The sequence below is a fragment of the Gambusia affinis genome, linkage group LG24, assembly GCF_019740435.1.
Source record: "Gambusia affinis linkage group LG24, SWU_Gaff_1.0, whole genome shotgun sequence".
NCBI classification, from domain to species: domain Eukaryota; kingdom Metazoa; phylum Chordata; class Actinopteri; order Cyprinodontiformes; family Poeciliidae; genus Gambusia; species Gambusia affinis.
This window is the reverse complement of record NC_057891.1, coordinates 4,395,194-4,416,337: the sequence shown is the minus strand read 5'-3', so window position 1 is coordinate 4,416,337 and position 21,144 is coordinate 4,395,194. Positions and strand designations below refer to the sequence as shown.

Genomic DNA, 21,144 nt, shown 5'->3' with positions numbered 1-21,144 from the left:
CACCAGTTTTTGAATTGTGTTAATAAGTGAAACTGGAGTTACGCGAAAATAATTAAACCACATATTTCTGAATGTCTAAAAGAAAGAAATGCTGAGAACCGGCTATTCTGGGCTTAAAAACATAAAAAGTGAAACGCAACATTAGATAACTGTTATTGGAAATCTCACATCGTCAATGAATAATTATGGGCTGTATTTTGTTGCTGAGATACAAAGGAAAGGTGCGCAAGTAACAATAAAAAGACTAACGATGAGAAGGAGTGCAAAATTCACCAATGATGTTTTGTCAAAAGTTGTATAGAAACGAATGAGGAATTGCCTTCATTTTCATGCTAATAATTTTATAAAAATTGCATTGTTTGCAATATTTTTATATCAGTTTAAGAAATTTAAAGTATTCATTGTCATTCTAAGTTATAAAAACCATTCATTGTGAATATTTGTGGGTTTCACAGTGAATAAATTTAAAGTTTTCACATTTGGATTTTGTTTTCATGTGACTCCAGGTTTAATATGCAATCACAATAAATCCAGAAGAAAAATGTACGTTTAAATTCACAAGGTTTGGGTTGTGCTGAAAAAAATGATACCACATACGGCAATATGAAAGGTTTCCATTAAGAAATATAAAGGTAAAATCAAAATTTGTCAAAAATTACTGTTAAGGTTAAATTCAGACCCCCGGGATGAGGAATGTCTGGGGAAATCAAGCCTTGATTCGGATTCTGAAATGGTTTCAGGTCTGGATTTAGACTGGACCATTCCAATGCGTTGATCTAAACACTAAGGTGATTTAACAGTTTTAATGTTGCCCATAAAATGTGGTTTTGCTCTGATCAAAGCAACTTATTGAACATGTTTACTGTGTCAAAACGATTGGTGCCAAATGCAAAAGGGGATATTTTTTACGAACTTCTTTAGCGTGCTGCTTTGTTTGGTTGACAGTGGTGTGCACATACGTTTTGGGGGACTCAAGTATAAAAGAAGGGCAACGTGTGAGGCATCTGGAACAGTAATGTGAGATTTATTACAGGGTATATTTATTTCAGAAGGGCTCTTTTTTGTTCAGAGGAAAAAGGACAGAAAATAAAATCCATCAATGTTTGCGTTTAGGGTGCACAAAGCACTAATAAATAGTTTTACCAATTGTTTTTACAATATTGTGCATCAACCGGGAAATCAGCTTGATGTGGACGTAATTCAATAATTGAATCCAGAAATCTGACCTTTCCTAAGATGGCAGCTCATTCCACCATCGGCTCCAGCTTAAGAATCCTGTCTGAAAATGGCTCTGCATCCAAAAGGAATCTTGCCTTTTCTCTGGGTCTCATTTCCCCTCTTCAAAGCCTCACAGTCTCTGTAAAAGTGCTCAAACAGTCACACGTCTTCAGGAGTGTGACTTAGCGATGAGCTGGCTCCCATCAGGCCAGAGTTAAGGTGCCACGTGAGGCCTGACTCAGACTGAGGCACAAGAGGCTGAGATCCGCTGCGAAACTTCGTCTTCTCACTTTGAGCCTTCAATGGTTCAGGGGAGGTATTGAATGGCGAGGTTCACAATCCTATTATTGTCTCAGAAATGTGCTGCACCATCTGTGAGGACACGCTAGCCGAATCTCCTTTTCAATTACAGGGCTCTCTGAACTGTGATAAGATGGAGGGAGGTAGCAGGCCCCAGCTTTCTCAGGCTCTAAATACAATTTTTGGCTTTTTGTATCATTTTCTTCTGTCTTTCAGCCAGGACTGCAGGCTATATTAAATAATAAAAGTTACTTAACCACAGCAGTGCTGGACTTACTTCAAGCTGTGAGTTATAACCAGGATTTCCTCTGACTAGAAGTGCTACTTTGGATAAAAATGCCCAAAAAAACTACAAAAATTAATACATTTCTACTAAAGTTAAATCCACAATTTACTACATCTGTCAATTGATTTTAAAAACATGTGATTCAACGTGCAATTCAAAAAATGATCAAATGTCACCAAAGAATATGCATCATTAAGTTCTGCAATGTGAATTGAAAAGTAAATATTGATTTACTTCAATTTTTTGAGATTGAAAAATCTTAAAGTAGCCATCAAATGCCACTCAGTCGAGGTGATTACAGCAGAAGCAGTTACCAGATGTCTGACCATATCTTCTCCAATTTAAAATTTCTTTCTTCTGAACTTATAAAAGTAAAAGCCAGAGGGAAAGTGTCCAACATCTGCCTTTGAAAAGCTCCATTAGACGACCAGCAGAAGGACGTTTTATTCATGAACACTTGCCAGCGCTTCACTAATGGCGCTCTCACTTTCCGTTTCAAAATTACTTGAATTTCTGTGAAACCTTCTGCAAGTTTCTCTCATTGTTCTGGGTTTTTCTTCCTGGATTTGTTTGTCGTCTCATTCCGCTGAAGATCAATGCGTTGCTCAGGCACAGAACCATCAACTAGAATCACTGAAATAAAATACGACCTTCCCAACGTTAGCAACTGGTTATCCGTCAAACAAGCCATTAAACGTCCTGCGTGGGAAAGGCCTTCTTTCAGTCGAAGCTGATCAATACAAAGGATCAATGTGAGGATCGTCTTGGATCGACTTTGTGCCAAAGCAGCTCAACAAACTCATCATCTCTTTGAGAAATCATCTGTTAAAACACACATTACACACCAACAACCTTCAGCCTTCCCCCTACCATTGGAGCTGGAATCCATTCATTGGGTGCGCCTCGATAATTCACATGAGCGATTGGTCCGAAGCGTTTCGCTGGCAGTAATTAGATTGATGCTGTAATATTGCGCATCCCTCCAGGTGTATCCTTTTCAATCACGTTTATGTATCCGTGTTTGTGTTTTTGTTGCTGCTCGCATCATGCAGTTACTAATCAACTTACTGGTTTTGTAGCTCCCGCCTCCGGGGTGCAGCTCACATAAAGCTCCGGAGTTTGGGTTAAACATGGCTTCTGGCAACGCCATTTACTGATCCGGCTGCAACCTCCAGGAACCTAAATCCACTTTTTTATGCCTTGAGGGGTATTTTAAAGCAACATTCAGCAGAGCATTACATGACAGATAGCAGGTAATTGGGCTAAAGTAAAGCTTTCCTCCCAGGTGGAAATCTGCTGAGGGAACCAAGACCAAGAAACTACAGGTTCCCTCAAAAGCTTCTTATCAGAAGACTCACAAGAAAGGGATTAAACCGTCCAGTTTTCCAAACAGAAAGAGGAAATCGGGCTGGTTAGTGGACTGGTGATTAACTAAAAGGCAGCGTGGCCAGAATCTCCTCAGAGATGAGTCTCACCGCCGCTCTTTGATCAGCACTCTTGTCAGAAAACTCCACCAGGACGGCTTTAGAGAGCCAATAACAAAGACTCAGGAGACATGTAAGATGGAAGAGTGTCCGCTCTGCTTAATGTTACTGGAAAAAATGTAGCAGCAGCGATATGGAGGAGATGACTGGCATTAGACTTAGGAAGCAACATTCATGTGTTTCAATTCACAAGAATGCTTTTTAAATTAAAACTCATGTTTAATCGATGTAGACATCGATAAACAATGCATACAGTCCCTTGCTGTATGCATTTTAAACATTTTCCACATTGTGTTGTTTTTTGTTACATACATCAAGTCAAAGTAGAGTGTGACATAAAAATGACACGATTTTACAAATAAAACAATAAAATGAGTTAATTCACATTCTTCAGGAACATGTTGCTACTTATTATTATTTTATATAAATCAATATATCAAATATGGCTTAAAGAAATGTAACTTTAATGTTTTGAGATTGGGTCTGTCTCTTTAAGAACTCCATATTCAGAAAGTCATCACTACATCTCTCCTTTATTAACCATTTAGTGATGTTTTTACCAGCTTTGCATCGTGAAACATCTCATACAATGAGATGCGCAGCTCCAGCAGGTGTTTGCTAATTGCTGCTGGCTAGTTTGAAGGAGCAGAGTGGGGGAGCGGATCTCTGTGAGGCAGAAGCTTGGAAACTGCAGCTCTGAGGAGGAGGAGGAGCTACACCTCGAAGGCGGAGTTAGGTCCACCAAAGCATTAGAACAGCTAAATGGTTGCCATGGAGATTAAAGATTTCTCTTCATGCATGGAAAAATCAAGGGAACACTCCAGGTATTTTATTTGACAAGGGGATAACAGTACGACTTAAAGCTCAAAAAAGTCAACATTACATAATACCTCATGTTAGCTTGAAAAAAACAACAACTTATATTTTGGTCTCGGGTTTCTATTACAAAGCTTGTGTCAAAATGTGAAAAAGGCAACGTAGACCTAAAACTGCAACAATAATTTTGACTATGCCTAGCTTCGGCTTAATATTTCTCTAGGAGTCAAACAAATCTGATTTGAGATCAGTGCCGTCCCCCAGTGGCTCCTGATGTAGCCGAGCGCTACGGGGCTGAGACGGCGAAAGGGTTGATGAATGCGGGCTCAGGACGGCAACATCAATTTAAATCGCTGGAGTCTCCGGCACCCCACTTGAGTCTGACAATGAAAATGAGCTCACTCCTCACTCTGCGGCTTTTGCCTTCATTATATTTCCTGACTTCTCATGCACTTCATGTGCCTGTGAGTGATGAAGATTAAACTGCCTCATTTCGTCTCCAAGAAAAAAAAACTTTGACAGATGACGTTTGGATATGATCTGACATGCAGGTGGAAGGACACAAGTTTTGAATTTCTTTGTGAAAGATTTTGTTCATTCCTAGCATGAAAACATGTTAAAAATGTCGACAATGTCTTTTATTCTAACTCTGGCTGCTGGAAAAGCTGGTTTGAGATTCTGCCGACATGAGAAACTTAAAAACAGAGTATAGACTTTTTTAAGAGACTGATGTTGTATTAGTAGATAACTCTCAATATATTTTAGCAATTATATATAAAAAAAATATATTAACCCTGAAATTTACTTTATTAGAAAATTTTTATGAATTTTCAATACAGAAATGGGCTCCTTTTGGTTCAATCCTCTTTGTTTATGTCTACCTTACTTTCTCCTTCCACTAAACATTCCATCAGTAAATCCACTCTGCTTCATTAACCAACAAGCTCAATCATTTCATTTTGCATTATTTTTCCCTTTCCTTTCTCTCGTTCTACCAAAAACTGGATAATAAAAGTCTTCCAGTTTCAACTAGCCATTTTTTAAAGGACAATTTTCTTTTCAAAGACGTTATAATTATTATTTGTTGTTTTGGGTATTTAAAATGTAAAATGTTCCTTATAATTTAAAGTTTATTGATCTTTGAGAACGCATTTGTGCATTATTCTGCCATTACGATTATAATCTCAAAACGAAATAATCGTTCATTGTAAAAACTTCTGGAAGAATTTATCATCCAGAATTGTGGATTTTTCCAGTTTCTCCTCGTTATGATTACGTAGCTCCTAACCTGCACTGAAATGCTAGTGCTACTGCTTTCTGTTGTGCTTTTTAGAGAAATAAACATTTCAATTATAGTTTAATTACTGAGACTCACCTGTGGACCAGTTCTTCATTATTTTCTCAAGAAAAGCACTAAATTTCTGCAGTTTCTCCCTTGTATTTGAGCCAGAGACGCAGCTGAGCGTATTCGCCCTCCAGCATCAACAAAGGAGCCCCCTCTGTACCTCCTGTGTGTGTGGGCTTCAGTGACTTATTGTGTCAGACTGTCTCAGCGCCTGTTCGGATCTGTTGTGCGCATTGTGCCACCCACCTCCTTCTGCTGAGCCGGACCTGGATGCTGGATGTGGCCGTCCCAGTTGACCAGCTGTGTGCAGCGGTCGCTCACTGGTTCCTGCTCAGGTTTGCGTTGGAGGTTCATGCTGAGTCCTGCAGACCGTGAAGAAAAAAAAAGATAAAAACTCTTTCTGATGAACACGCATTACGTCCAGAGATCTCTTCAGTGTAATCCTTTAAGACCCAAGTTTCAAATCTCTGCCTGGACATTTTTACTTGTTTTAATTGTACAAAGTTCTTTAAATGTCCTGCGAGTAAATATATATTTGCCCATTTATCCATAACAACTGGAACTTTTAAAATCAAGCAAGTTATTTTCGCAATTAAAATCAATTAATCAATCAATTAAAATAGTGTCTCATCAGATTCATATCACTCCCGGTTACAGCGGAGGTGAAATTACCGTAATAACCCAATACTGGCTGGAAAGCGCAACATCTATATTTTCAGAATTTGTTGGAATTTTTCAGACGTGCAAAGTGTGGCAGAGTTACAGTACTGCAAATTTGACTGGATTATCACAGGCATGTTTAGTCTGGAAAAGTTAAAATCACAAGGTTTCGTGTCTGTACGCAAGATTTAAACATCTTTTTGGTAAAACAAAGCACTGAATATTTGGGATTATAACACAGATTAGCCAGTTAGCTAACATTAGAGCTACTAAATCTACTGAAGGTCTGCTGTGTGTGGAACCGAGCTCTGCATTAAGTCCTTTAAAGGACTTAATATCCCAAATCTCTCTACTGGTCTGCTCAACTCCACAGGGATAATTTGATGATGATGATTGTTGTGCTTTACTTTGTGTGAAATCTGTAAGGAAAGCGCAGCAGCTGGATCACTTCTGAAACTTTTGTTTTCCAAAAACAGAACTTCCTTTTCCCGTTTATGATGTGAGCTTCGCCTGGTGAGTCTCTCTCGGCTCAATTATCACCAAACTTTAATAGGTTTTCTTATCGCAGCAGTTTGAAAATCCCAGTGCAAAGTTAATGAAGGTGCAACAGCACGCTGCAGCGTCTACGTCTTCCTCTTCATCTCAGTGCGACAGTGGGTGGTGATTTCAGTTGGATCCATTGTAGTAGCCTGTCAGGTTTCTAAAACCCGTCTCCGAGAGCTGAACGGTTTTAATAATGCACCGCGGAGAATGTTCCGACTTCTCAGGGAACAGAACTGGTGTTCAGACGTCTTTCTGAGGCGCTGATGTTCTCTTTGTTCTTGAGTAGTGCTGCTTTTGTTCAGCCGCATGAATAAGATATAAAAGCTGATCTTTGCTTCTGTCAGACTTTACATCGCATGTCATTAAGCGTGTTCCTGTTCTTTTGCGCCTCTTTGTTGTGGATATTGTTGCTGCGATATTGCAGTTGACATTCTGTGTGAACAGTGTAGCTTTTGATAGGAATATTTATTGCAAGGTAGTTTAATTTAAGATTGATTTTAGGAAAATAAAAATACCTGGAATGTTGACTTGATTTTTTCATTAATGTTTGAGAAATCCTTTCATTTCCATAGCAACCATTGAGCTGTGTAAAACGCCTGGGTGGACCTAGCCCCGCCTTCAAGAGGCAGCTCCTCCCCCTCTCAGCTCCTTCAGACTAGCCAGCAGCAATTAGCAACTGCTGAGCTCATTATAGGAGCTACTTTTCAGTGAAAACGTTGGTACAAAGTGTTAATAGAGGAGTCATGTTGTGGTGTGACATCCTGAAGGCGGAGTTTCAGAAACAGCAGGAGATTTTAAAGTGACAGAGACCCAATTTCAAGGCACTAAATTACAACGTCAAATTTATTTTAAATTGTGAAGGTAACATGGTTACTTGGTTGAGCTATAAAATGACATTACGTTCCTGGAAATTAAAACTGCCCCTTTAATAGTACATAATTAAAAATGCATTATTTTTGCTTTATCATGTTGCTTTAGCACCTTTTGTTGAACCCATATTTTTTTCTTCCATTAAACTTTCCACTAACAGTATTCTGTAAGCATTAAGACAAATCCACATGATTTTCCAGGCCACAACATAATTATTTTTTGCATTTGTCTTATGTAATATTCAAACTTTCAGTGAAATATTTGAGGTTTTTATTAGCTGTGGACCATAATCATCAAAATTCATTTTCATAACTGGTTGAAATAGGCCACTCGGCATGCATTAAATCTAAATGAGTTTCACTTTTTTTTTTTTATTTACTGTAACAAATTAACATTTCAATAATAATCTGGTTTATTAAGATGCATCTGGGATTTTCCTTGACCTCTGTGTTCTTCAATCGAAGCTACAGTTTCTCGTATCGATAGCAGATCAATGTTGTGAATTTATTTCTTGGCAGATCCAGGATTAAGTGCTTGCTCTTAGCTGCTGTTTTTGTCACACAGGTATGGGCATGCTAATGATATTTGTCTCGCCTTGACTCTCTGGGTTTACTCCCCCACTCCACTGCACGTCATCCATATTCATTCATGCAAATCCAGCTTGGCCTTGGATTGTCTCTGAACATGTCAAGTCTTTATTGAGAGGATAAAAAGTGATGTATGTTTAATTAAAATAGATATTGTAGTGGTGATGGAGCAAATAATTGAACAAATGTGCTTAGTTAACATCAGAGGGGTTTATATAACATTCGTTACATCTGTTAAGATTTTTTTAAAGCCTTATTTTGGTTTGAAGGACTCAGTAATTGATTGGTTTGGTTTCTTGTCCCTTTTATGGGTTCATTTAGTTCACTGTCAGCGCCTCAGCTGGCTGCTTGTTTTGGTGCAAAGAGAACTACTCTAATGACCAGACTCTATGCTCCTTAGGAAACTCTGCAGTTCTCAGGACAAGAGCAAGTTATTATCCTGAGGGGTTAGAAGAGCCAAATGTAACAATAAAGTAAAACACAGATGGTAGTTAGGCGAAATCCTGAATCTGTGAGGAGATATTTAGACAGAATGATCACTGTCTCTTTAAACAATGTGAGAAAGCCCAGAGTATAACGACTTTGGAAATCTCTGATTGGTTAAGTGAGACATTTAAGTTAATTGGATGTATTTAGAAGCCACACCAAGAACACTTTATTATGGGAAAGCCAAAAGAAATCAGCCAAGACAATCTAGAAATCTAGGTCATCATTGGAAACATTTTACCAATGATTGAAGATATCACATTCCTCTGTTCAAACTATTTTATGCAAGTATAATCATGATGGGAATCTCCAACCATCATGTCTATAATTGTGCAGGAAGGAGGTTCTGCCTTTTGGTCCAAAATGAGCAGATTGACCAAAGACCTTCTGTAGACGCTGGGTGAAGCTGGTAATTATCTTCAGTGTCATTATCTTCAGTGAAAATGTCCTGTTCCGACATTACTCCAAAAGAAACATGAAATGCACACAGGGACAAAGATCTTGACCTTTAGAAACATATCCTGTGGTCTGACAACACCAACATTGAAGTGTTTGTTGGATCACCAGCACCAAATGGGGAGGGTGCTGTTTTGATGCAAGAGGAACTGGTGCACTTCATAAAATAGATGCTATTTATTTTATGAAGTGTAGACATGAGGAAAAAACATTATGTAGAAATATGAAAGATTTGAGCCAGGAAGTTAAAGGCTGGTCTTTCAAATGGAGAATAATCCTAAGCATTGGCCACCACACAGCTCTGATCTCAGTCCTACTGAGACGATGTGGGAAGATCTATGTGGCCAACAAATCTGACTGAGTTCTACCAGTTCTGTCAGGAGGACTGGGCCAGAACTCCAGCTAACTATTAAGAATAGTATTTGGGAGGAAACTCAAAACCTTTGACCCAAATCATACATTTTAAAAAACAATTATCCCTGATACTGACCAAATAAAGTTACCAAACAAACTTTCTAAAAGATGTTTTCTAGGATTCAGCAAAGAGAAATAATTTGGGTAATTCTATCTAAGTTAAACCAAGAAAAGTTTGGTCTGACTTAACTTTGACAGTGAGAAAAAAATGAGTTTTTGTCTTTATATTTAGCTCTAAATGTCTATAAATGTTTCTACATCACGTGTGTTTGTATGTATTGTCAGGATGACCTTGTTATTCTTTGCTATCATGGTTATTGAATGAGTGAATTCATTAGCTGAGCTGTTTGTTGGGCTGAATCATAACCTTGGCTAACAGGAAAGACTAGGAAAGTTATTCATAGATTTAATTACTTAACTTCATTACCCTGTAGATGTGAGAAACTGTTTAAATGTCTGATATGAGCTTTTCTGCTCTGGATGTTAAGCAGTCACTGGGATTTATTTTTTACAATTTATATGCAGAAGACTGATACCATTTGCAGCAATATGACACTCATATTAAACAGGATGCAGCTGGCATGAATTCATATAAATATGGAATATTTTCTCTCCAGACATCCACATTATTCAGATGTGACGAACTGGACCATTTTATCCTCTTGGCTACATTAACATTTATTTTGTTCTGGATTTCTTTTGCATACAATAACTTATTGATGGCATTAAATGAATAACTTACTATCTGAAGTGAAGTTTGAAGAAAAGAATTTCAATGAAATTTGCAAATTAAACAAAAAAAGAAAAAGGTAAAGAGTGATAACCTCCTCTTTCCTACCTGCAGGCGTCTCTGTCAGCATCTCCACCTTCAGCCTGGTGGCCATCGCCATCGAGCGGTACAGCGCCATCTGTAACCCGCTCAAGTCCCGCGCCTGGCAGACCCGCTCCCACGCCTACCGCGTCATCGCCGCCACCTGGGTGGTGTCGCTGCTCGTCATGGTGCCCTACCCCATCTTCAGTACCCTCAAGCCCTTCCCCAAGGACAATGGGACGGTGGGGAACATGTGCCGCCTGGACTGGCCCAGTGAGCAAGCAGAGCAGACCTGGTGAGAGCAGGAAATCAGAAATATTTCACCTACTTAACAATTATTAGGTAGATTTGTCTCTTTAACCTCATCAGGGAAATGTTGATGAACGCTTGTGGAATATTGTTTCCTTTTTCCTGCCTCCAAATATGTGGAGAAAAATGTGAAATTCAGTCAAATGATGTCATTTGCATGTGTGTTGCCGGTAGCTTCATCTTCAGAATGGTGCAATCAAGTGACTTTCTCCTGATTGCACAAGTTTGGGAAAAGAAGTTGAATGCTGATCAGCTCATTTTGGTAATTACGCTCAGATTTCCTGCTCAAACTGTTGGTGACTGGTGCCTACACGGCGAGTTTAACAAATTATCGTTCACCCTTTTCAGCTTCCCAGTTTAAGAAAAAGACGAGGAACTTCATAGAGTCTGGTGTGAAAATGTATTCCCTCCTTTAAGATCAAACTACATTTTAGATTGGACAACCTCAGTGAATATAAAAAGACAATTTCAAGTGATTTCTTAATTTTCTGAAGAGGAAAAAAAGCCATTGAAAATAGTGTTTGTTTTAGGTTTTGGATTTCTCTTTGTATAATTGTTTTAACTTAAGTTAAAATCTGAGGTTTATAGCATGAACAAACAGTTTAAGGTCAAATCCACAGAATCTCAATTGGTTTTAAGTTTTTACTTTGACTAGACCTCCCCAAAGCCTTCAATTTGAGTATCAAATTCTTACAAATGGTTTTGTAAGCCTGATAGGTACACATGATTAATTGTTTGAATTTGTTTTTTTTTATTTGTAGTTTTTAAGACATTTTAGCCTCAAATATTTAAAAGCTAAAAACAATTGTTTTTCAATTGTTTGAACTTTTTTTAGATTGGTTGCTTTTCAGATTATTTTAGCCTAATTAATGCTGTCAGACAGGTTTTATTGAAGTGAGTTCTTGATTTTACAAATTTCGGACTGGTTGAGGGAAGTTTAACTAACATAGTGATTAATCAGTTAATGATTTAACAATAATGTCAGGTTGTTTTGGATAGCTTTTCACACAAATAAATAAAATCCTCATTTAGAAAATCCTTTTTATTTGTCTAATAATGAAATTATCTTGGTAATCTGACATGTTTACAACAGAAGAATTCTGTACCTGATTCCTATCACTCCAGCAAACAGCTCCTTAATCTGTTGCCATAACTGTGAACCGTAGGAACCAGAAAAAGGAGAGTCACTCCAGAAAGTGTCACAGTGAATTACATCCTTGAGTCTTTGTGAAATAGGTGGCGCTTGAGGCGGAGTGATGCATGAGCCGCTGGCAGGGCTAACCCACAGCTGGAGCTGGTGACCTGATGCCTGACTACTAACTGCGAGTCGGTCTCAGTTTGATTTCCTGTTGCCAGATGCTGCAGATTGAAAAAAGCAGATGGGCAGCTGACTGATGGTTGCGCTCATCATGTGATCATCAATGTGAATATGATGCCACTGGTGCTATTCGAGGGGAAATTTTAAAAATAAATAGCGGTTTTAAATCTTCCTTTAATCCAAACAGAGCTGTGATGGACAAATGACTTTGACTCAAAATTGCAGCTGTGTAACAAACGATCTAAACGCAGCATGGAAACTGGTTTGTGGAGACAGATAATTTATCTGGAGTGTTTTTTTATTAGATCTGCAGATAGATGATTTATGCATTTAGAAACAGTAATTGCATTAAGCCCCAACAGCATCACAGTTTTAAAAATGTATATTTTATCTAATTTATGAAATACAGTGTACATTCACTTACTTTTTCACGTTCATTCAATGTATTTTAATGAGATACAGAGCAATACAGAGACGTATTCTCAGTAGAATTTAGTTCTAGGCTTTGACTGGGCCACAATAACTTTATCACTTAGAAAAAGGTCTTAACTCTTTAAGAACATTCTGGATTCTGGACACATCATCTAAATCAGGTGCAGCTTTATAGATAATTTCTAAATCCGATGTATTCAACTCACTTTTTGCCCCTGCACAATCTTAATTGCTGTTAGATTGCACCTTTTTGTTCTCAAGCCAGTATAAATGTGAGGACATTGGAAGGCTTCTGCAATATTTCTGAAAAGATTCTTACATTATTGACATTTTGAATTGATGAAAGCTGTAAAAGTTTGAATAGTTGTTCTCAAAGATAAAGTAGGAACCAGAAACTTTTCTTTTTAATATCCACAATTGATGGCACTAAAAACGATAAAAGTGATGGAGATACTAATGTTTTTTTTCTCTATTACAATTTCCTTGTCATTTTAAAGTTAATGTAATTGCCTTCTACTCCCTACGTTTTGCTGAGGAAGAGTAACATTTCTGGAAAAGGTCAGGAGAGAAACAATTACTGCTGCTGCAGTCTGAGCTTCTCTGTGTGAGAAAAGCCTTCAATTCATCAGCAACACAAGCCCCTGTGGACCAGTAAAAGCTGCTTTGTTGCTTGGGAGATTCTGCAGTCCTGGATTAATACAGAAACAGAATCACAATACATTTGAGCATCTACAGTCATAGACCTCTGAGATCCAGACGTAAGGAGCGTTGGACCTTCAGGGGTAACACAATCAGGAGCAAAGCAGAGCTCAGCAAAACACTCTACTTCTCTCAACAGGCTTTTGTGTTGCAGCCGCCTATCAGCCCTCCGAACTTCAAGAAGTGGAAGAAATGATTAGTCTGGTTGGTGAGGGGAAGGATAAAGACGAATAAAGTTATGACAGAATTAATGCATCTCAAATCTAGGTAACATCGCTGTCTTTAAAATTACTTCAGCAGACAGATCTCTAGATGTTCTTCACATCAAGAGTTACTGAAGCAGGAACAGTTACAGAATAAAATGCTAAGTTCACATGTTTATCGCACCTGGAAGGATATGATAAACGATAATGTGACATCGTAAAAACATGATCCGCATGTGAAAATACCTACAGCACTCAGTTGAAAATAATTATAGCAAAATGGTAAAGAAGCAAAAATAATCTTCCATGTGGAAAAGTTTCACGTCACTGCTTGATTTAATTTTCAACAAGCAAAACATATTTCACTGCTATATAAAGCTTTCACATGTGAAACCTGTTTCACTCCACAATATCAAGATCACATGAGAAACACAGGCAACATATTACATAGCTTCCATGTGTGAAAGATTTCACACTACGATATAATTTCCACATGTGAAACCTGTTTTATTCCACAATAATCATGTTCACATGTAAAACACATTTCATTATCATTTTCACACGAGAAACAGGTGTGACTATATCACATTGTTTTTGCATGAGAAAAATGTCACTACGATTACTAGTACATGTGAAACATTTCACAACCCAATATAATTTCCATACAATATGATCTCTACCAGTGAAACACACTGGGAAGCCTTCCATGTCTGCAATCTGATTCTCTGTACATTTTATAGTATTTCATATATTTCCTAAGACATACAAGCCTTAAGGACTTCAAATTGGAGTTTACACTGTTCACATATCAAAACATAAAACAATGTTTCCGAGGGTAAATGTGTTTCACATGTAGGTGGAAAAGATGTTAAAATTAAGTTTCATGTACAGTAGCAATAGGAGTTTTCTAGACGTTTTAGTTTGTGTTGTGCCGTGATGAGCTCAGTTCACCTTTGCAGCCTTTGCAGGTGGGGAAATTATCATTATGTAAAGCAGATGTATAACACATGTAAATCCTTTTTTTCCCCCTCTGATTAGTTTAAACCAAAACGCAACTCTGCTGGTTGATAATCACGCAGCTTTTGGGTGCCGTGGGAACAGTCAGATACCTATTAATATTCAATGGGTTTGTTTTACTCTCCATCTATTCCCCTGCTTCACATCCAGCAGTCTCTCTACATTTAGACCAAACACACACACACATATACATGTTTTATATAAATATATATGTATATATATATAGTTTTTGCACCCACTTGGGTCCCAGAGGATTTTATCTAAAATATATTTCACATTATCAAACAGCCAGTTGATGGAATACTTTGAAGTTTTCTCTTTAAACTAGAAATGAATAAGAGTTCAGAGTGCTGCCCAGGAAGACATTAGAATATCACAGTGAATGAAACGCAGCCTCTTCTTCTTTGGTGCCGCTTTTATGAGCTGACTGATCTGCCAGGCGGACATCCTTCATAAAGGAGGGGATCCTCTGGATGTGGCCAAAGAATATTATTATTGATCAAAGTGGCAGCTGATCAGCCTTTTTTATTCTATTAGTGGAGTATTTTCCATTTTCCATGGTATATTAGCTGAACTTAATGGGCCTGTATTTGTAGAAACCAATGCGATTCATGATCAGAGAATCCTGGATGTATCCATTTAGAAAGAAGAACTACACAGACACAGGTGCTACCGACATATCTTGATAACTTTATATAACCCTTTCTTGTAATTTTAAGACGTTATTTTATTTTTGTGTCTTTATTCTGCTAATATTATGATTATATTCTCGTAATTAAACAATAACAAAAATGTTGTACAACTCGCCAAAGGGATGACTGAAATAAAATCCACTTTTTGGAAATATTTTCCAAAAAGAAGCAAGAAAAAAAAGTATTAAATTAATTTTAAGCCAATAGTCTATGTTGTAATGTGACAGAACATGGAGAATTTGAAATTCGCTCTGCGCCGGATCTGGATATAACTAAAAGTAACATCAACTTTTCATGGCTGAGCTCTGATGAGATGAGAAAAAACTGTAAATGTTCCTCCGAAACGTCAGCAGAACCTCAACACTAAATGACTGCTGATAAATTACCCATTGTGGTTCAGAAATTGATGTGCTCCGATATGCTGGATTTAGATCTGATGTCATATTTAACAACTGGCTAAGTAGAAAAACACAGAACACAAGAGTTAGTTTTTTACAAATGTCACCCTCATCTCCATGTGGCGTTCGGGAAAGAAAAGACGGTCCTAACTATTGACAATCCTTATGCAATCAATCTGTTTCGTAAATATCTCCCACTGAAGCTGATGTGAAATATGTTGATACATAAAAATGTTGCATCAGCAGGAACGCTCCCTGTGCTGTAAGTAAACATCTTAATAGGATGGAGTGTGTGCCGCAGTGCAATCAGAGAGCATTTGGAGCCATCTGGACAGCCTCCAGCAGGGCTGAACAACACACTCTGAGGCGTTTAGGCTGGCTGAGAAAACTTTAGGTTCACATCCAACTTGTTCAGCTCTGTGTCATCATGTGTCTCTCTCCTTTGCAGGTATGTTCTGCTGCTGTTCATTCTGTTCTTCATCCCGGGCGTGGTGATGATTATAGCCTACGGTCTGATCTCCAGGGAGCTGTATCGAGGCATTCAGTTTGAGCTGAGCCAGAACAAAGAGACCGCTGGTGAGATTCGTCACAAATCCACTCCGACCTTCAAAAAGATCCTTGTTCCTGTTGATTTCACTAACCAGATTTACTCTGATTAGCTGTGTTAGAGGAAGAGATGAAAGGATCTACCTAAGTTTTTTACTGAACTACAATGGGATTCTTGTTTATTTTGCCTCAAGCAGAGACTGACATATTTTTTGAACACCCATAGATTTTGCACCTGTGACATCCAAAATTGCACTTCCTCTCTGTCTTCCTAATGCCAAGCCACACTGGAGCGCTATCTCATGCAGGAGCTAAAGGATAATCCTGTCTGGAAAAGCTGAAACAGAGTCTTGTCTGGCGAATTATACTTGCTCTATGTGTCAGGATAAACAGCTTCAACATAAACTAGACAGCAGTGAGTTCATCAAGGCTGTAGCAGCAAAAAATAACCACCAGGGTCACACTTCTTACTCTTTTATGAAGCAGAAAATGATTAACATTTCATCTGAAACATCCGACATTACTTCCTGATGGCCACCCTGAAGTGCACAAATAATAAAACCGTATTATGTGTTTTAAAAAGCACCTAAACGTATATTTTATTCTAAAATTTGACATGTTACAACCACAAACTTCAATGTGTTTTACTGAACTTTTATGTGATTGCAAATTAGAAAAAGAAGTCACATTTTCTTACAAACATATCTGAAAAATATGATGTAAATTTGTATTCTGGCCTGATTTTGGCCTTCCTTCTCATCAACCTCCACCACAGTTTCGAGTCCAATAGGTTTTCCTCCAGTAGAGCGTTTCCACTAAAAATTGTCTCAGGTACTGATATGTAGTGATTGGAACGGTCCAAGAAGTGACGAGCAATTTACCGTTTAGCAGTCAACGTTTTATAGCTTCACCATTTCAGCTTCTTTCTTTTCAAAGCATTTTATGGTTTCACTGAAGAACAATAAAACAAGTTATAAATTACATTGCGTTTTATTAGCCACGCTCAGTCTTTATTCATGGCAGTGTCCTTCGGTATAATTGGGAGTAAGACCACTTCCTCGGATTACAACCAATCCTACAAATGGATTGAAACACATAGTAGCTTTCAGCTTTTTCTTTCCAGAAAAATTCCTTTCCACTATAACTTATAAAAGATAAATAATCATGTATAACTTTGCAACAACCTCTACTGTCCATCTTCTTACTTAATAATAGTAATAAACATTATTTCACCAGGTTTGTCTCATTGAGACTAAAAGCTCTCTTTTACAAGAGAGACCTGGCCTCAGTTACCACACACAGTCACAATAAATATAGACTTACAATAAAACAAATGCAAAAGGCCCCAAGTAAAACAACTGCACTTTGCAACTTAAACGTAATGGGATCTATCTATCATGGTCTTAAATACACTTAGAGTTTAATGTTGAACTAATGTTTAAGTTTAAGCTCTGAATGGAAACTATTCCATGAGGTTGAAGCAGAAAAACTAAAAGCTTTAAAAGAACTTCATGAAATGAAATCAGACTTATACTGCGCTTTTCAACACTTCTCAAAGACGCTTCACAATGAAATCAGTCATTCCCATTCACACATATATTCACAAACTGATGATGGAAAGTTACAGAAGTGGCCATTTTGCACCACTGGTCCTGATCAGCAGGTAAAATGTCTTGCCCAAAGACACGACAGAGGCAGACAGAGCAGGAAGCAAACCGGCGACCCACCAATTATAGGACGAACAGGACTTCTTGTCATAACGCTACTGTTCAAAAGTATTACCAAAACGTATTGGCAGTTCTTGGACCTTTGCCACTTGATTGGAGTATCAGTGATATATTTATTAAATGTCTATACTTTGTTTGCTTTACCTATGTAAAAGTGTCCCAATCTGACCGTGTGCCCGGTTCCTTCATAGGCCAGAAGAATGGTGTAGGCAGGGCTACGGCAGGGCCAAGTGAGGATGACGATGGCTGCTACATCCAGGTTTCCAAAAAGCCATCATTTGCTGTGGAGCTTCCCACCCTCTCGTCCTCAACGACAACCATCCTGAACAAAGCTGAGCGTGCCCGTAGCAACACCTCCCAGGCTAAGCTGCAAGCCAAGAGGCGAGTCATCCGCATGCTGATGGTGATCGTGGCTCTCTTCTTCATCTGCTGGATGCCCTTGTACTCCGTCAACACCTGGAAGGCCTTCGACCTCAAGTCCGCCGCCATCGCCCTCACTGGAGCGCCCATCTCTTTCATCCACCTGCTCTCCTACACGTCGGCCTGTGTCAACCCCATCATTTACTGCTTCATGAACACACGTTTCCGCAAGGCGCTGCTGTCCACGTTCGCCTGCTGCTGCCGCAACCGCCTTTGCCGCCGGATCTGGTGGCGCCGGAGGAGAGAGGGGGAAGACGGCATCAACGCCACCTCCATGGGCACATCGATGGTGACCTCCATGTCCAAGTTTAGCTACACCACTGTCAGCACCGTTGGTACCTGCTGAGCCTGAAGGGGAGTGAGGTGGTCGTATCGGAGGCTGTCAGCAGGCAGCGTTGAGTACACCATCTGTCTTTTCAATCTTCCGTTTGTCAGTCCTCATCCTAATATGCTGAGTCACAAGCTGAGTAATATCCACGTCCTCTTTTAAAGGCCTCTCTGAAAAGGTCCTGCTCAAATTCTGTGTGCATGATTGCAGAAAGCAAGGCGTGGAAAGCGCCGTTTCAACGTGGTGACATTCTTTTACCTCTTTTAATTGGCAGCAACCGCCTTATTGCATCCAAAAAGAGAACATCAAGTGCCTGTGCTCTTGTAGCTTTGTTTGTCATGATTTCTTGTTCATTTGGTGGAATGAACCTCTCTTGGTTAAAACAAAAGTTACAAACTGTATACATAAATATTGTCTTTATGTTGTGAATGTGCCAATGAAAAATGTTTTGTTAGAAAAATTTCTCATTACACTTTTAGCTTCTTTTGAGTTCATTGCTGTGTAACACCATATTTTTTTCTGAAAGTCTGCTGTGCCTTACAAAGGATATTAAAACCTCTTGAGCTTTTCCAGCTTCTCTCAACCACAACAGCAATGTAGCAATGAGAACAATGAGTAATTGAGATATAGTGGAAAGTGTTCTAGTTTTATAAACTAACCATAATTTAAATGTCTCTCAGTAACTTTCTCCTTGACCTGTGGCCATTGGTCTGTATGGTGCTGTTTGTTCAATAATGTTCAGCTAAGTTAATATTTGTATTAAATTATTTATAGCTAAGATTACTAGCTTTGGGGTAATTGGTTGCATCAAATGTAATTTATGGGTGTCAGTGTGAAGTGGACTGAGTACAAATACATTACTGTTACAATACTGTTATTCATAAACACTTAAAAACCCAATGAAATTAATCAAAATTAGTGGTGCCTCTAGCAAGACATAAAGGACTAATTCAAGTTTCAGGTGTAATATCACCTTTGTAAGGCACTGCATTGTCATTCAGTGAATAATCTAATTTATTTTCTAAAAGAAATCATTTGAACTTTCAGATATTCATGAGCGCAGCCTAGCTGCCCACAATCAATTACGTTAAAATAACTGAAGTCTACTGTATGAACACGATTCTCTTTGTCTGATTAAGAAGAATAGCTAAGGAGAAGAGCTAAAGAAAAAGTAGAATTATAATATTTTGAATTATCTGAGTCCAAAAAAGGACCCAGAATAAAGTTTTCCCTTTGTCATGTTTCTCAAGCAGGCAATGCGAAATGTGTGATATGCTAGCATGTTGTAGGTATGCAGTGTGATATTCCATTGCAAATAACCACAAGGTTTGAAAACTTCATTTTTCCAATTTAAATTTTCTTTGTTACTGTCTTATCTGAGCATCAAGCACAGCGTGGAACAGTTTATCCCAAAGGGTCTTTCCGGCAATGCAAAGGACAGACTTTAGGTGTGCTAGGAAGAAAGCTACAAAAGGAACATCTTGCTTCTCCCTCGAATGGGAGAAAGTTACTAAAGGTTGAGATTGTGTTGGAAATAAAAAGAAGAAAGATTGGTCTAGGATGTCTTTGCACTGGGTTTTTTTTATTTATTTTATTTCAGTTTATCATGTTATTCTTCCAGTTTTATCTATACACTAATTTTCACCTGTAGTCCTGGCTGCATGATGGATATAGAACTACAGTAAAACATTAAATCACCTGATTTATTCAATTACAAGATAAGAACCAGACATGACTGCCTTTGCTGCAGCATTATGCTAGCAGGGCATGATCTTCATAAGCAGATACAACCTGATGGGATCCAATAGAGCTGTGACCCTATGGGGCCCAGAGGGTCAAGATATTGTGGCCATGCAGTGGATATGAAGTGTCTGCTCCCTTTATAGTAAAATGCCAGGCTTTTGTAAAGAGAAATGAGATAACGATCAATCATTTCGATTATTTGTTGGAGGGGAAAATTAGAATAAAAAGTGCTACGACCTTTTTATCAAACACTCAGTTTTAATTACTGTTATTTTTAATTTTCTCCATTTATTGATGACTATCTTTACTGTGCATTTTTTGTACCCTTCTCCTTACTAATTCCTTTGTACAATTTGGACAATTTTACCTGAAACTAAGAAATTACAAAGGCTCAAAAGTCTTGAGAGCTAAACTTTATTTCTGGTCCAAGTGTGAATTCAAGTAACCTGAAACTGAATCAAAAAGATTCCTCTGATGGTGTACAGACTCATGCAACCATGTCTGCTCCTTTCACATTAAAGGCTGACTTTTTCTATCCACTGCATGTGATGAGATGATCATGGAAAGCCTCCCATTTTCCAAACCGTTTTGTGGGTTTTACTCAGTGTGAAGTCCACCTTAACATCAAACATGAAGTGCAGGAAGGGAAATAAATGTAAACATTAAATATTTGATGTGGAAAATGTGTGTGTAAATGTCCATGACTATGTAGACAATGGTTGTTTAATGTTGTCCAAAAGTGTTGTTGGTGTGCTAATGCTGTTGTGTCGACAAGTAATAATTTAATAAAAATGAAAGCAGAAAAAACTTGAGCTAAAACATTGTATTAAATTTATTTAAGTGTATCTAATGTAATTTAGTTGCTTTGGTTCAACTCAACTTGCCTCTACTAAACTCTACAAGGTTTGGGTCGTTTTCCACCACCACAATGTCCGCAAGTCCTCATGAAAATGCAGCCAGAAAAGTGACGGGATTTGTGTGCAACAAACCATGTAATGGATTCACTCCAATAACTCAACCAGTTACAACATCCCCA

General features: G+C 38.3%; 1 protein-coding gene across 1 annotated transcript in view; it reads left to right on the top strand.

Moving 5' to 3' along the window:
- cckbra (cholecystokinin B receptor a) overlaps positions 1–20,927 on the top strand; it is a 35,419-nt gene extending 14,492 nt beyond the window's left edge. The window contains exons 3-5 of the mRNA XM_044109949.1: positions 10,310–10,571; positions 15,793–15,920; positions 17,809–20,927. Of these exons, the coding sequence (XP_043965884.1) occupies positions 10,310–10,571; positions 15,793–15,920; positions 17,809–18,383 (965 nt within the window). The 3' untranslated portion in view covers positions 18,384–20,927. The remainder of the gene's footprint in view (positions 1–10,309; positions 10,572–15,792; positions 15,921–17,808) is intronic.
- Positions 20,928–21,144: the final 217 nt, after the last annotated feature.